Source organism: Rutidosis leptorrhynchoides, unplaced genomic scaffold (assembly GCF_046630445.1).
Source record: "Rutidosis leptorrhynchoides isolate AG116_Rl617_1_P2 unplaced genomic scaffold, CSIRO_AGI_Rlap_v1 contig143, whole genome shotgun sequence".
Taxonomy (NCBI): Eukaryota; Viridiplantae; Streptophyta; class Magnoliopsida; order Asterales; family Asteraceae; genus Rutidosis; species Rutidosis leptorrhynchoides.
In genome coordinates, this window is record NW_027266396.1 from 1 (window position 1) to 16,141 (window position 16,141).

Here is a 16,141-nt window from a genome sequence, read left to right on the forward strand (position 1 = left end):
GAACTTTTCATTGTTTATCCAAATAGACCGTGCGATACGAAGAGGGTGACAATCGTCGTCCAACTCCAAGTTAATAAATGACCATGTTACTACAATAAAATAAAAAAGATAATATCCACTATAAGACATAAATTGAAACGGATTTCTAAGTCTTACAATCACTGCAACACGAATCTAGGAGGGTGACAACATCAAGTCAAGCTCCAATATTCCTTGTGCTTCTCACATGTTTTCTTTTCTTGTAAGAAATTAATAATGTTATAATAAAATTTGATCGATTACTACTAAAATAAAATAAAATAAAAAATATCTCTTCGTCCAGGCATACTATTATCCTAAATAAATAAATGCCATGATGCCTAAGTTAAAAGGCCAAAAAAAGAAAGTAGTAAACTTTCACATGACATATTAGTTCTTCTTCTTCTTCTGTTCATATGAACGAATGACATTTGTATAATAGTATTGTTCTGTTGTAGTTGTGCCCTTTCCACTCGTGAGTCTGACATATTGTAAATTAAAAATCATTTCTTTTTTCTTTTCTCACACCCCACCACTGATTAGCAATTTTTAGCATCTTTTTTTTCTATTGGATTTGGAAGATTGTCCACACAAAGTCACATGTTGTAAAGATTACACCTTTATAGCAGCCAGCTGCTGGGTTTCCTCATCTGGGTTTTCAAATATCATCTTTGTTTGTGTTCATTCATTGGTGGAGGTAAGCTTCTACTTGCTTTCAATCTTGTTTAATTTTTGTTTTTTTCTTTTAAGTTTTTGAATCTAACTGTTCATTTCCAAATATTTTGTCTTTTTGGGTTTAGTAGTGAAAAAGGTCTTGTATTTGTTGTTGATGGATGGTTTTTAATCTTATTGCCAGAACCCATTACTGAGTTTTCTATAATTCCCAAGTCAAGCAACATGGAAACGAGAAGCTAAACTGTTTGAGTAATTTGAAAATGGAAGCAAGTTGGTGCCTCCCTCTGTTTTTTCTCTGTGTTGGATTATTGTTTTCGTCCGGGGTTGCTGGAAATATCACTTCTAGACCTGATGTTGTGACTATTGGAGCTTTATTCACTTTTGACTCTACAATTGGTCGGGTGGCGAAGATTGCCATTGATGAAGCCGTGAAAGATGTCAATTCCGATTCAACCATTCTCCATGGAACTAAACTGGCCGTTACGTTGCAGAATGCTAATTGCAGTGGGTTTCTTGGCATGGTTGAAGGTACTTGACTATTGAATTCGTTTGAGAATGTGATCGTAATCCCAGTTTTTCATTTATTTGATTGTAAATTTAATAATGTGGGTATTGCCTGGTCACAGCTTTGCGATTCATGGAGACAGATGTGGTTGCCATTGTCGGTCCCCAGTGTTCTACCGTTGCGCACATGATATCCTATGTTGCAAATGAACTTCAGGTTCCTTTATTGTCATTTGGAGCCACGGATCCAACGCTGTCTTCTCTTCAGTTCCCTTTCTTTGTTAGGACAACTCAGAATGATTTGTACCAAATGACGGCCATTGCTGAAATGGTAACACATTATAATTGGAATTCTGTGATTGCTATTTACATTGATGATGATAATGGTCGGAATGGGATCTCGGCATTAAGCAATAAACTTGAAGAGAGACGTTGCAAAATCTCGTACAAGGCTGGAATTTCTCCTTTATCTGAAATTGCACAAGAGGATATAATGGATATTCTCGTAAAGGTTGCATTGATGGAGTCCCGTATTATCGTTCTTCATGTCGGTATCTCACTGGGCCCTAAAGTTTTCTCTGTGGCGAAATATCTAGGAATGATGGGCAATGGATACGTATGGATAGCTACAGATTGGCTGTCAACAATATTAGATACATCTTCTCGTGTACCTCACGAGACAATGGAGATGATGGAAGGAGTTGTGGTTTTGCGTCAGCACACGCCGGATTCCAAAAGAAAAAAGGCCTTTAAATCAAGGTGGAATAACTTAACCGGTGGTTCTCCAGGGCTGAATTCTTATGGACTCTACGCGTATGATTCCGTGTTGTTGGTCGCTCATGCTATCGATGCCTTTCTCGATCAAGGTGAGGTCATCTCATTTTCTAACGATTCCCGACTCTGGTCTAAAGAAAGTGATAATCTTCACCTCGATGCATTGACTATTTTCGATGGTGGGACGATCCTACTGAATAAGATACTGCAAAATAATGTCAATGGTTTGACAGGACCTCTCCAGTTTTCATCAGATAGGTCTCTTATTCATCCTGCATATGATATTATTAATGTGGTCGGAACTGGGTTTAGGCGAATAGGTTATTGGTCCAATTATTCTGGTTTGTCGACTGTGCCACCGGAGACACTATATTCGAGGCCAGCTAACCGATCAAGTGCTAACCAGAAACTATTTAATGTTCTGTGGCCTGGAGAGACATTAACAGTTCCCCGTGGATGGGTCTTCCCAAATAATGGGAAACAATTGAGAGTTGGTGTTCCTATTCGTGTTGGCTTTCGTGAATTCGTATCGCAAGTGCGAGGTTCTGATAATTTCAAAGGTTTATGCATAGATGTATTCCAAGCTGCTGTAAATTTGTTGCCATATGCTGTCCCCTATCGCTTTATTCCTTTTGGAAATGGCCATCAAAACCCAAATTATGATGAGCTCGTGAGATTGATCACCACAGATGTGAGTGCTACATATTCTCAATGAAATTATCCGAACTTTGTGATTTTTCTTGTGCCCCACTGACTACTAACTTTGTGATTTTTATTGTGAAAATAGGATTTCGATGCTGCGTTGGAGACATCGCGATCGTCACAAATCGGACAAGGGTCGTCGATTTCACTCTACCCTATGCTTCTTCTGGACTTGTGGTTGTAGCCCCATTTAAGAAATTGAACTCGGGTGCCTGGGCCTTTCTGCAACCATTCTCTCCTTGGTTGTGGGCAGTCACTGCTGCATTTTTTCTCGCGATCGGAATAGTCGTGTGGACTCTCGAGCACAGAGTGAATGATGAATTCAGGGGTTCCCCAAAGAATCAAGTAATAACCATCCTATGGTGAGGTTTAGTATTCGTTAACCACTCGAATTTAGGTTTCCTTATAGGTGAAAAAATAGATATCCTGATTCTTTTTTCTTTTATTGCTGCAGGTTCAGCTTCTCAACTCTATTCTTTGCCCATAGTAAGTAAAAAAGCCGATTGCTGAAATACTATGCTAATTGAAGTTATATTTAAACTGATCATTTTCGGTTGATTTTGTAGGAGAGAACACCGTGAGCACGCTTGGACGATTAGTGCTAATGATATGGCTCTTTGTTGTTTTGATAATAAATTCGAGCTATACTGCAAGTCTGACATCAATCCTCACCGTGCAACAACTCTTCTACCCGATTAAAGGAATTGACAGCTTGAAATGGAGCGACGATCCGATAGGATACCAAGTTGGTTCTTTTGTAGAGCATTATTTAATCAAGGAGCTCAATATATCAAAGTCTAGGCTCAAGGCCCTTGGATCACCTGAAGAATATACAACAGCTCTCAAGCTCGGTCCCAATAAAGGAGGCGTGGCGGCTATCGTTGATGAGCATCCATATGTTGAACGTTTTATCGGAAGCCAGTGCACGTTCAAGATCATGGGCCAAGAATTTACCAAAAGTCGCTGGGGTTATGTGAGTATCTACTTGCTTTCTTCCCTGAAGCTTATTTTTCGTATCCACATTTCTCATTCGTTTCTGTCACCTTTTGAGGTTAGCAAAATGGTTATTCAACTAAAAATAACACTCTAATGAATCTTTTAATTTCTGTCCTACTTATAACAAGGTTAATGTTGTAAGAGAAAATTTAATGCAGCTTTTGTAATGCGACAAAAATGAGTGGAAATAAAGAGTTTATAGAATGGGACATGGGGAATATATTTTCAAAATTATTGCTTGTGGTTTTGACTTGTTAATTTGGATTCCAGGCATTTCCGAGAGATTCTCCTTTAGCTGTAGATTTATCGACTGCAATTCTAACCCTGGCCGAGAATGGGGATCTCCAAAGAATCAACGACAAGTGGCTGCTGCCGAGCATCTGTGATTTAGATACCGCGAAGCTCGAGTCAGATCGACTACAACTTAAAAGCTTCTGGGGTCTATTTCTGGTTTCTGCTGCATTTTGCTTCCTTGCTCTCTTAATATATTTCCTGCAGATTGTTCGGAAGTTGCGCCGAGCTCCCATCTGTTCCGATTCAAACGGTCATCATCGTAACTCTCGTTCGGAAAGTCTGCATAGGTTCCTGTCATTGATGGATGAAAAGGCGGATCCTTCCGGCCAGAGTAAAAAAGGGAAAGCGGAAGGTTTACCATCTAGAAATGATGGAGATAACGAATCTGGCGAGTCTCCCCGGATTGTATGAGTAGAAACTAATTGAAGAAACCATATTGATCAACTGTGAATTGACTCTAGTCAAGTAGAGTATCCAAAATCTTAATATAGATAAATCATTCGAGTAGTCTCCGAGACATGGTAGCTATTAACAGCCAACTTCATGGCAAGATTTTGTTCTTGGCAAAGATAAAGCAAACACTGATTGTTAATGAAAATGGAGTTTCTCAAATATTTAATTTCCTACGTTTTGCGCGCTTACCTGGGCTAACGATCATTTCTTTAGCTGTTATATGCATAGGTTCTCTAGACATTTTAATGATGCTTGGTGTCTTTGCACCTCTCTGTGCAAGATAATGGCTAAAAGACTCCGGCTGGGAAGAAGAAAAGAAAGGAAAAGAGTGGTTCATCTTTGAAGAGTGGATTATTGAGCATGCTAGAGCTGCCTGCGTGGCCATGGTTGCTAGCTGCAACTAAAAGCTTAGAATGCAAGTCTCCCAATGACTTTTTAGGTTTGTTCAAAATCAGTTTCTATGCTACAACTGACATATTTTGAGTGGTAAAACTTATTTAATTTGTGGAATTTATCCAAACAAATATAATTGGCACTTGGGTTTGAAACTTGTTACCTTTCAACTTTGTTTTATTTTGTGGCCTTCTAGTTAAAATTGGTAAAACTAAAATACATGGAAGTGTCCAAAACGATCATTGAATAATACATTAGGGTTATTTATTTCCACAAGTAGCAGGATGTAGTAACTAGAAAATATAGGATTAATAATATACTCAGTAGCCAACCAGGACGTGACTCAATGGTTAAGCGTTTCCTCCTACATGTGGTCATGCTGGAAAAATAATAATATCCTAAGTAGTATGCAAGGCAAGCTAAGGATTTAACAATAGATTTGGATCATGCAATTGACTGGCAGCAAACAGATGGGCAAATGTTTAATTTAAAATAACAAAGTTACAGCAGTTGAAATGGAGAATTCGCAGTCCAACGATCAAAACATCTTATATATGACATGTAGAACCCACCCAGCTTTGGTATATTGAGATATTTCTAATGACAAAAAACAACATTACAACAACTTTGACGGATTATTTAATTTCTGGTAAATACTGATATATGGAGTTTCTAATCAGACGGTAGCTTCCATTTCATCGGAGTTCACTGCCACACCATTTGTGTTATCTTCTGGTCGGAGTTGAAAAGAAACTTCATCAATAGCAGAGTTCAGCTGAGCAATCTTTTCAGCAAGTATTTTCCGAGTTTTCTGTAGGCCAAACAGAGAGCATCAATAATTAAAACATACAATATGTCAGTTCATTTCTGCAGAGATTGTTCTACTCCACAGAAATGTACGGGACGCTAAATCCAAACGGTGAACAAAACCACTGGAAAACTTAAGTTTCAAAATATATGCATTTCTTCATTAAAATGGTAAACAAAAATTCATGGATGTAGGATTTGATAATTCATAATCATAAAATTTTTAGATGGCACTGAAAAGTAGGAGGAACATCTTACCTCCAAAGCTTTCTCTTCATCATAGATGAACTTGGGCAATTTCCTCATGAGATCCTTTTTGTCGGCAGCAGCACCCGCTAATGCCTTACTGATCTGTACAAGAATGTCCAAAAAGAAACATTTCAGAGGTTTGATGCGTGTCGAAATTATACGAAAATAAGAAGCAGCAGCTGGAGCACATAGGTAGAGCAATGCCGAGATCAGAAAGCAGAAATGAAGGATATATGATAATCACAAAACTAATCATAAAGTCACAATACATGTCTACACAAGGTGATGGTTCTTTAATCAACCAGAAGCAGAAAATGGGATTAAAGATTTCATCGCAAGAGAATAATCAGTCCATTTATCATATAGCGGGGCATTTTCCATGTTTAATAAAATCAACATATTCTAAGTATATAATGCATTTACGTTATATAATGACAACATGTAATCTCATATTACCTGAGGTGCATATACACATCCTAGAGTACCAACAATAATTCCTCCCAGAACAAAGCCACCAACAAAGATGCCGGCAGAGCTTGACCTTTCACTGTCAGTGTAAAATGTAAATCAAAAGAAGGGAAGACACAGTTAGTTCAGACTTCATGCGTAAACAAAGGAAATTAGAAAGAGATAACTAAATGTGTTTGCAAGTACTCGGTCTAACAGAATTCAACATACTCCGGGATCATATTAAGTACTCACAAGTCACGACTACAAGGTCTACTCCAACAAAAGGCAAAATGAAACATCTCTTTCTAAATTCTATGGATATTATCAATTCTTTCTTTCTTTCAAATTTCTATTAATGCTGTGTGCCCAAATTGTTTTCAGACCTCGGCGGACCCAATTTTGACAACCAAGTCGTGCAAAACAAATGACAACAACTAAGATCCTTTTCCGTAGAGAGGACAGACAGAAAATAGCATTAAGATAACGATATACCTATACGAAGCCTGAATAGCTAGGGGCTTTCTTGAGGTAGAAAGCTGCAACTTCTTCGGACCAAAAGACAAGTTGGTGTGGCTGACACAACCAAGCGAACATTTTGATGGTGAACCTACCAACAACCAAAAGAAACAACTAAGCTCTTTCCATAGAGTTAGTCTTATAAAGATTCAAGCAATACAGGCAATGGTGACTATAACAGTTTGTCAAATTCAATAGAATACTCACACCCAGTAATGTAATCGCAATTCTAGACCTGGCATATGCCCTCAAATCACAGATAATGTACGATAAAATTCTCATTTTTAATCTAATCGGAACAGTTTTTTTCCCCCAAAACTACTCCATAAATTTAGATTCAGAGCTATAATTCAGAAAATGGAACTCACCATGTGAGAATTGGACTGTAGAATTTCTCGTTAGAACTAATGAACTAGACATGGTTGTGCTCGCCATAGTATATTTTTTTGTTTGTTTGAGAGAGAGAGAGACTATGAAGACGGGAACGGGACCGATCGATTTAACAAAGGATCGATAATATTAATGCTGGGATAATATACTGATACACCCCTGTATTTTGTCAAAATTCAGGAATGTATCCCACTAATTTATCATTCAATATGGAGGTCCCGGATTTTAATTTTCACGGTTCCAAAACCCTAAGATGCTTAGTAGTCGTATGAAACCAACCCTATCCATTAGATTGAATGACATCTCTTTTGTAATAAAAAATAATAATAACAAAAAAAAAACCTTACGATTTATCTTCTTATCAACTATTAATCTACCAGAGCCAGCAAACAATCACTCCTATCCTTTTTTGCAATTTTAAAATGAGATAAATTTTGCTCCAGACTCCGACCGAAGCTAGTTGGTGCAGACTACCAACATCCTAGCGGATTTCCATCTTACATGACGAATGGTTGCCCAAACCTACAGTCCCATCATCCTTAGAATGCGCGTGTTATACTTATCACAATGAATAAACTTTGTCTTGTGGTCTTCATTGATATTCTAAATTTTCAAAATGGTTCCACACCCATAATGATAGATTTGCATTCAAAATCTATATATATATATATATATATATGGATCCTCATTTTCATTGTCAGCCTCCTCACCTTTATCCTCGAGATCAATGGAGTTTTTGATCTATTTTCCATGGGGTTTGATTTTTGTTTTTGAATAAAGAAGAATTATTTAATAAAAAAAAATAGAAACGTTAAACAAATATATCCGCGTAGCATGTCATTAAGCAAATCAACAACAGAAATATGAAACATGTGGCATAAACCACTTTACATTTAACTAAGTACGTAGGTAGATAATGATAGAATGTCAACATTAAACTAAAAAACTTGTGGCCAAATAACCTACAACTAATAGTGTTAGGATTTCACAAACGTAAAATCAGTTTTATGCGCTTCTTCATATGTACTTGTTACTATATGTGTTTCTATACTGGAATCATGCCGGACATTCTTGCTAGAACCTTCAATATCAGAGAAATCTGTATCATAGAGGACGTTTTCAAGGTCCGGTTGACTTGATCTGTGTATATATTTTTGCAGCAAATGTTCGGGAGAAGCGCTAGGACTCGGTGTCATTTCAACACTTCCATCCGATCCTCGTCCTTCTTTGCCTTTACGCAATTTCCTACGCTCCTCTACTGATTTTCTCCACTTATCCAACGCCTTTGCTGTTTCCTCCACAAAACGTGTTTTCTTCATATGTGATCCCATCTAAGCGAGAAAGATATATAATTAGAAATTAAATCCAATATTTTTCTTAATTATTCTTAAAATAAAATTAAGAATAGTTCTTACTTGTGTTACTAAAGCATAGAGAGGGAAGGTTATATAGCTGAAGAGAATCTGAACTACAACTCCAAGCACAACCCTAGGTATTAGAGCTGACAAGTTTTCATGGAGGCATGATTTGAAACTGTACTCAGCCTACACAATTAATGAGATTCAACTTCTTAAATATTTATTATTAATATTGTTAATTATTTTATTAGATAATTATTACTGAACAGCAAAATAGAATAGAAATACTTACACTAACCCAGAAGAAATACGCCATTTGGAAAGCATTCTGTTTCACATCAACATTATTCATTCATGTTAGCAATTGGAGATGTATGAATGTATATTAACCGATCGAGTTAAAGATTAAGCAATTGGACCTGAAACAACATGAATTGAATAATGTCGAGCGTCCAGCGAGGTCGATTAAACCAAAAGTATTTGTTGTTCGGCTCAACCACAGGTGCTCCTTTCACCACCGTGCATCGTTCTTGAATTTCTTTAGCCATGTCCTTTGTAATTAGTTCAAGCTTTGTCCCCACTATCAGTAGTATCTACATACATATATACTTCCTCCGTCCCAATATAGATACAAATTTTTCAATATAAATTACATGTAAAAATTTGTATTTAGTTTAGGATACAGTATCCTTAATATTATATGATCAAATTGCCGATGGTTATAAAAAAACAAAAAAAAAAACACATGGAATATACGTAAGTATTATTTCTTACAAAGAGTGGCAAGATTGATAGCCATGTCAGCGCATACCAGTCTGCAATGATAATTAGTTCTTTGTTAGTACCTCTGTATCTAAATATTTGCATTTCAAGAGTTGTTCTCACATGTTAAGATAATAAAATAATTAATTTTGAACTAAGATTACCATAGCCATTAAGTTGTATATATATTATGAACAAAAAAGGTAATTAGAGAAGGGAAGGGAGGAAATTAAGAGCTATATAAGATCAATATCATCTCATTTGCATTAGATAAAATGGGATTACCTGAAACTTATAAAAGAGTGGTGTTTATTGTTGAAAAAAATTAAACTCAAAGAATAGAAATACTTTCATAGGATAAAATATTTTTAATCCTTTAGATAAGCTTTAATATATGATCATCCATCTTAGTTTCGTAATTAATTCCAATTTAGTATGTAGTTGGATTATTTAAGTACTCGATTCAATTGAAGTTATTAAAATTAAAATGTAAGTGACTGAAAAAGAAGAGAAAGAGGAATATTGTTGACTTTGAGTAACAATGAAATGGCAGCGAAACACCATAATGGGAGGCTGCAAAGAATAATTAAGAGAAGGTTAATTACCGGGCCTTGATTGATGGCGCCATATATATTATTTAAACACATACATATCTAGAGCAGGAAATAAAACAAACCTGATTCCCACAACCACCTTGAAATCATCCTCCATGGATCTTTTGATATACTTGTTGAAGTTAAACTTGCTTTCAGGGCCAAAATGTGTCTGCGTACGTCCATTTCTTTAATTAATTAATACATATGCATCCACACATCTAATGAGGATCGATCTAAGATTGATTCATAAATAAATATAACAATTGGATTATCTGAAAATTGGAGAGAGATCGCGTAATTACGTTGATAAAACCATTGCGCATAGTCATGTAGTCGACCTTTGATATGGAACCGAAAAATTGCCAAAAGAAGGCCACCTGCACGCATCAATTACCAATAATTAATTCTTTTTTGATAAATTTCTAATACAAAATACACATCCAAAATCCGCTCACTATAAAATCGAACCATGATGATGGAAATTAATACCAGTCTAACCATTAGGCCACGCACATGTTGGCATTTCCAATAATTATTTACCTCCTTAATAGTACTAAAATGTTGTTTTAGCTGTGAAAAATTGACAGTAATTTAGCAATGGTTTTCTAATTTGTCATGATTTATAACTCTGTTTTGTTTTTTTTTTTTTGAAGCTTGTGATTTATAAATCTGTTTGTGTGGAACTTACAACCCATCTAATCCCAGGTGTTGAAGATAGCCCAGAGTGACGCTTCACGAAAGAAGTTTGATGGGTAAATCTGAATCTTGAAGGATCTGCATAACAGAGCCTAATATTAATTAGTGTGTACTAAGTTTAATTAGAGATAGCTTTCACTGAGAAAAAACTTCACCATTATTGAATTGATATTCTGGTGATAAAGTTTCTGACTCCCAAGCATGCCATCTATGCATCTGAGCAATATATACAAGGACATAAAGATAATTATATATAGTATGTTTAAAATTAAGTCAAGCTAGCTGGCTAAGCTTACTTACATTAGGAGTTTAATTAATTATATTACCTTGGCCCTGGACAATGCCATTGTTATGACGCAGTAAAGAACATGAAAGGCTGCCAAGACAAATATAAATATATGTAATTGGTGTAACCCATTACGTGAAATCAACGAAATTATATCTCTCTGCAAAAATAATTTAGTCAAAATTTAGATATGTTAAAAGTTGGTTTTAAAAAAATAAAAATAAAATACTCCGTATCAAAATACTTATATTTTGTAGTGATTTTTTTTTTTTATAAAAATTATTTTTTGATGTATATTAAAGTTGATAAAAAAACACCGTGTTCTTCGTAGTTAATCACTTTCTGACACGGAAATAGCGCATATAAGATTATACGCTATTAATATAATTACATGTTTGGAGGAGCATCAGAGGCAGCGGCCAATGCTCGACGCCATGTTTGATCTTCCGCGATATTAGAAAGTAATTTTCTTCGACGATCATGATCACCATCTTCGCCCTCGGACTCGCTCTTGCACGGAAGCATCTTCTTACCAAGATGAGCAGGGATACATATTTGTGAAATGAATGGTGTCAGGGCGGTGATTAAGAGTGATATGAACCCCAATATCATTAGCTCTGCATATATATTCCATAATTTATCATCATCATTGTTTTGTTGGAGAAAAAAATTACCTGATCAAACTAATTAGTGTGCTAATCCAGTAGATATATACTAAATTTTTAGGATGGTTTGTAATTTTATGTTCAATCAAATAGACATATTTTATTGACTAAATACATATCTATATATATGAATGAATTTAAATATACAAAATAGCATATATTGTGATACGAAAAAAGTGGTAACCAGCTAATTAGCTGCTCCCTCAATGCCAGCCAGTATACTGTACGATTATTTTTATCATTCAATCACAAATATAGCATTTAAATGATATGATGTCACGTACTTAGTGTTTTCCTCGATTAAGTAGCGCGCACTTAGCTAGAATTGTTCCTGCAAAACTAAGTCAGCCTTTAGAATTCTAGCGGAAGCCTTAGAATAGCTTAAGAACTCGGAAAGTAAGCCAAAATGTGAGAGAATGAGCTAGCTACGAAAAATGCTCTCTATTGCTTAGGAAATGTGTGTTGTGTACAAATGAGGGGTTCACCCCCTTATATAACCTACCAACTACTCTAGAGAATTCTATACAAGAAGATTCTAGAGAATATACAAGAGTGTTCTAGAGAGTCTAGAATCTCTAGAACCTGTAGGAATCATTATACAATTGTGTGGAACCTTCCAGAGAAGTCTAGTCCAAGGCAGAACCTTCTAGAGCATTTCGGAGTCGATCCTTCCGTAGGCTTCCTGAACCTTCCCGATCCTTTTAGCCGCTTCTAGAGTATTTCGGGTCTCTCTAGTCAATTTTGTATCCTTCTGGATCAATCTCGAGCCATCCGGATAATTCTGGAGCATTCCGGGTAGTTGAACCCGCGGAATGTGATATTCTCCCCCACCTAAATCGACAATGCCCCCATTGTCTTGAGTGACTTGTTTAGGAACTCGACGATTCCTACCTCGACGGGCTCTTCTCTTCCTACGCATTGCCCCACCTTCGAGGCTCGCGAGTTCACCAAGTGTTCGTCCAAGTTTCCTTCGATGAGCTTGCCGCACTTTTGCCCGATGAGCTTGCCGCGCTTTTGCCCCATTGATGCGTCACCTTTACCACTCCACCGGACCCTTCCGGCTTGACCCCGTCTTGAGTGTTGGCTTCCCGTCGCCATTATGATGACCCTTCGTCAACCACATTGCCGACAACGAAACTTGCTTCGACTCGTCTCTTATAATTGGAACGGTGCATCCTCCCTTATCATATATGCACATCAAGTTGGCAAATGGCATAGGAACGACTTTGATCTTCTCCAAGAACTCAAGCCCGATGACTAACTCATAGTTGTCTAGCTTGGTCACATGCATATCCTCCGTTCCCTTCCATTTGCCTACACGAAGCTTCACGTCGTGAGAGATTCCCACAATCGGTGTTGGATCCGTGTTCACGGCCTTCATCATGCGTCCACTTTCCTCCATTTGAGCCCCAACTCTTTAGCGACATTATCTCGGATGAAAGTGTGAGTAGAACCGGTATCCACCAATGCTCTGATTTTATGACTGGCAATCTTCGTATCCACATACATCGACTTGCGTTCCGCCTTCTTGGTGCTTGCTTTCATGGCATTAATCCATCGGAGCGCGCTCATCCTCATCGGCTCGGAATCCTTCTATTGCGCCTCCGCTTCATCCGCACCTTTATTGGTCATAACCATCACGACGAGTTTTCCCCTAAGCGGACAATCAAGGGCTTTGTAGGACCCGTGCATAAGAAGCAAACTAAAGCCTTCTTACCAGTCTTATTGTTCGTACGCGCTTGATTATCCTTCCATGGCTTAGCCAAATCTCCCTTGTCGGCACTCCCTTCGTCATGCTTCGAATTATCCCATGCTCCCCCACCATGGTCCGGATCGGCTCCCGAATTCTTCTTCTCCATGTTCCGATAATCGCTAAGGGATTCGGCAGTGACAATAGCTTCCGATAACCCTTTAACTCCGCGACGGTTGAGTTCCAATTGAGCCCATCCCGCGAGACCATCCATGAACATAAAGGCAGCGTCCTTCTCTTGCAAATCCAGTACTTCCAACAAGAGTTCGGAGAACTCCTTGATGTACTCCTGGATTGTCCCCTTTTGAGTGAGCTTTTGAAGCTTTGCTCGAGCTTCTTTTTCAGCATTCTTCGGATAGAAATGCGCCCCTGGACATCATCGACCTTCCGACGCCACCACAACATAGCTATGTCGGATAGATATAGCGAAGCCGTATCGAGCTTGGTAGCATCATCCATGTACCCCATCGCCCGAAAGTATCGCTCCATGTTCCATAGGAAATTATCAATTTCCCATGCATTACGAGCCACATTGTAGTGCATTTGCTTCAAAACCTCCAACCTTGTCGCTGGTAGAGTGATCAACGACTGGTTCCCATCGCGCCTAGCAACCTTCATCCAGCCCATCTCCAACACCAAGCCGGTTATCGGAAGCGAGAGTCTCCCCAGAGTTCCCTTGATGCCGGCTACCCGATCTTAAAATCGCACAGTATCTTCCCGCAGCATCACATTTTCCCCACGCAGCGCTTCATTGTCTCTCTTAACCCCATCAATCGCCTCCTTGAAAATGTTGTTGCGTAGAAGAAACTCTTCAGGAAACTTCTTTAGCCTCTCCTCGAGCTTCCCCATGTTGGAACTTAGACTAAAACTAAGGCTCTTGAACTCGGATAGTAGATCGTCAATCTCATCAGCGATCCCCTCACCGAGATCTACTACATCTCGTGAGTGCTTCTCCAATCCTGGTTCAATCACTTGAAACCGATCTTCCCCTCCGGCTACAAGTTCCTCCATGCTAGCGAGTCGTGCACCAATCGTGGGATCGACGGATCGGTCCCTCTTGCTCTTGGATTGCTTCTCCACAACTTTATCGTCATTTCCGGCCATTGCGATGACTAGGCTCTGATACCACTTGTCACGTACTTAGTGTTTCCCTCGACTAAGTAGTGCGACACTTAGTTAGAATTGCTCCTGCAAAGCTAAATCAGCCTTTAGAATCCTAGCGGAAGCCTTAAAATAGTTTAAGAACTCGAAAAGTAAGCTAGAATGTGAGAGAATGAGCTAGCTACAAAAATACTCTCTATTGCTTAGAAAATGTATGTTGTGTGTATTGTGTACCAGTGAGGGGGTTCACCCTTTTATATAGCCTACCAACTACTCTAGAAAATTCTATACAAAAAGATCTAAAGAATATATAAGAGTGTTCTAGAGAGTCTAGAAGTTTTAGAACTTGTAAGAAGCTATCTATAATAGTGAGAACCTTCCGGAGAAGTCTAGTCCAAGGCGGAGCCTTCTAGAGTTTTCCGGAGTCCAATCCTTCAGTAAGATTCCGGAACCTTCCCGATTCTTCTAGTCACTTCTAGAATATTTCAAATCTCTCTAGTCAATTTCGTATCTTTCTGGATTCATCTCGAACCATCCGAATAATTTTGAAATATTCTGGATAGTTGAACCCGCGGAATGTGACAATGAATGGACGCATATTCAACTATCTGAAATAGAAACACATTCGAACTTAGCATTTAAGGCTCGATTTCTATATAATTGACCGATATATTCAAGGACTTGTGTAGTTAGAAAATGAAAATTGACCGACTATACTGAACATTAAAGAAGGAAAAAATGAATCAAACCAGATTCAATTAACAATGCGTTGCAAAAGGTTTCAACTAATACCCACAATTTTTTATAAACTGTTGCTATTTTAAGAGAATATTGCGACAGTTTGTAATCGATATTATAGATATAATATTTGCTAATATTTTAAATTAAACCGTAAATGTCATTTTGCTTGTACTGCGTATAAAACCAAACTGATTAACATCGAACCGATTGTCTATGTCCAACTTATTTATTAATGTATTCATTTCAAAGACCAATTAACTTACCAGCCTTAATTTTTTCCAATGCTTCAATCATGGCCTTCTTCTGACTCTTTGAAACCACCGCAATTAAACCCCAAAGAAAAAAAATAAAAAAGAACACCAATTAAGGCTAATTAAATTAGAGTTTGAATCAATATTCAATGATTAATTTTAATTTAAAAAGTTGAAGTACCTTGCCAAGAGAATGAATTCCATGTTCTATAGCAATAGATAAAAGGACAACCACTCCACAGACACCTGCTACCGCCCATGTTGGCGTCTGAATCAAATCACTTCCGCCACCAGCCATAGCCTCAGATGTTTTGAAACAATTACTTGCAGTCGCAGGTATGCTCTTCTAATTAATAAGAAAACAGAAACTACTTCTTAATATGTATATGTATAAATAACATTAAACTATTTATTTCCTCTAAAAAATATGTGTTAGATAATAGCTATGCGAGTCCAAATATTTTAAAAGATAATTTCGTTTTGTGTTATTTGTAATTTTCTGAGTTTAGAATCATGGTCGCCCATTCCATTCTAAGGTTTGACTACTAATTCCTTACCTAGTTCTTTTAAAAAAGTACTATTATACATCTAGCCAGCCGGCTGCTTTAATTAGTTAAAGCAGAGAATGTGAGAGCACAAAAATGGGTATATAAAGTTCTTATCGTCTTTTGTACGTCTCAATCTGAAAATTAAGCCCTAGTTGTCTTTATAATA

General features: G+C 37.5%; 3 protein-coding genes across 3 annotated transcripts; 1 reads left to right on the forward strand and 2 right to left on the reverse strand.

Moving 5' to 3' along the window:
* The first annotated feature begins 986 nt into the window (after positions 1-986).
* On the forward strand, positions 987-4,374 carry LOC139881340 (glutamate receptor 3.3-like). The gene is made up of 6 exons (XM_071865829.1): positions 987-1,221; positions 1,320-2,666; positions 2,759-3,035; positions 3,128-3,159; positions 3,240-3,646; positions 3,940-4,374. The coding sequence occupies exons 1-6, from the start codon at positions 1,212-1,214 to the stop codon at positions 4,372-4,374; spliced, it is 2,508 nt and encodes an 835-aa protein (XP_071721930.1). The 5' UTR covers positions 987-1,211.
* Positions 4,375-5,485: 1,111 nt separating this feature from the next.
* LOC139881342 (uncharacterized) lies at positions 5,486-7,266 on the reverse strand. The gene is made up of 5 exons (XM_071865830.1): positions 7,200-7,266; positions 6,807-6,922; positions 6,322-6,417; positions 5,875-5,967; positions 5,486-5,620 (listed from the first exon to the last, which is right to left on the reverse strand). Exons 1-5 carry the CDS (start codon positions 7,264-7,266, stop codon positions 5,486-5,488), a joined length of 507 nt encoding a protein of 168 aa, XP_071721931.1.
* A 932-nt stretch (positions 7,267-8,198) lies between these two features.
* On the reverse strand, positions 8,199-15,725 carry LOC139881343 (MLO protein homolog 1-like). Its single transcript, XM_071865831.1, has 14 exons — positions 15,609-15,725; positions 15,440-15,485; positions 11,311-11,536; positions 10,960-11,077; positions 10,789-10,849; positions 10,626-10,711; positions 10,240-10,314; positions 10,018-10,106; positions 9,863-9,914; positions 9,354-9,392; positions 8,999-9,172; positions 8,872-8,907; positions 8,637-8,765; positions 8,199-8,552 (listed from the first exon to the last, which is right to left on the reverse strand). The coding sequence occupies exons 1-14, from the start codon at positions 15,723-15,725 to the stop codon at positions 8,199-8,201; spliced, it is 1,602 nt and encodes a 533-aa protein (XP_071721932.1).
* Positions 15,726-16,141: the final 416 nt, after the last annotated feature.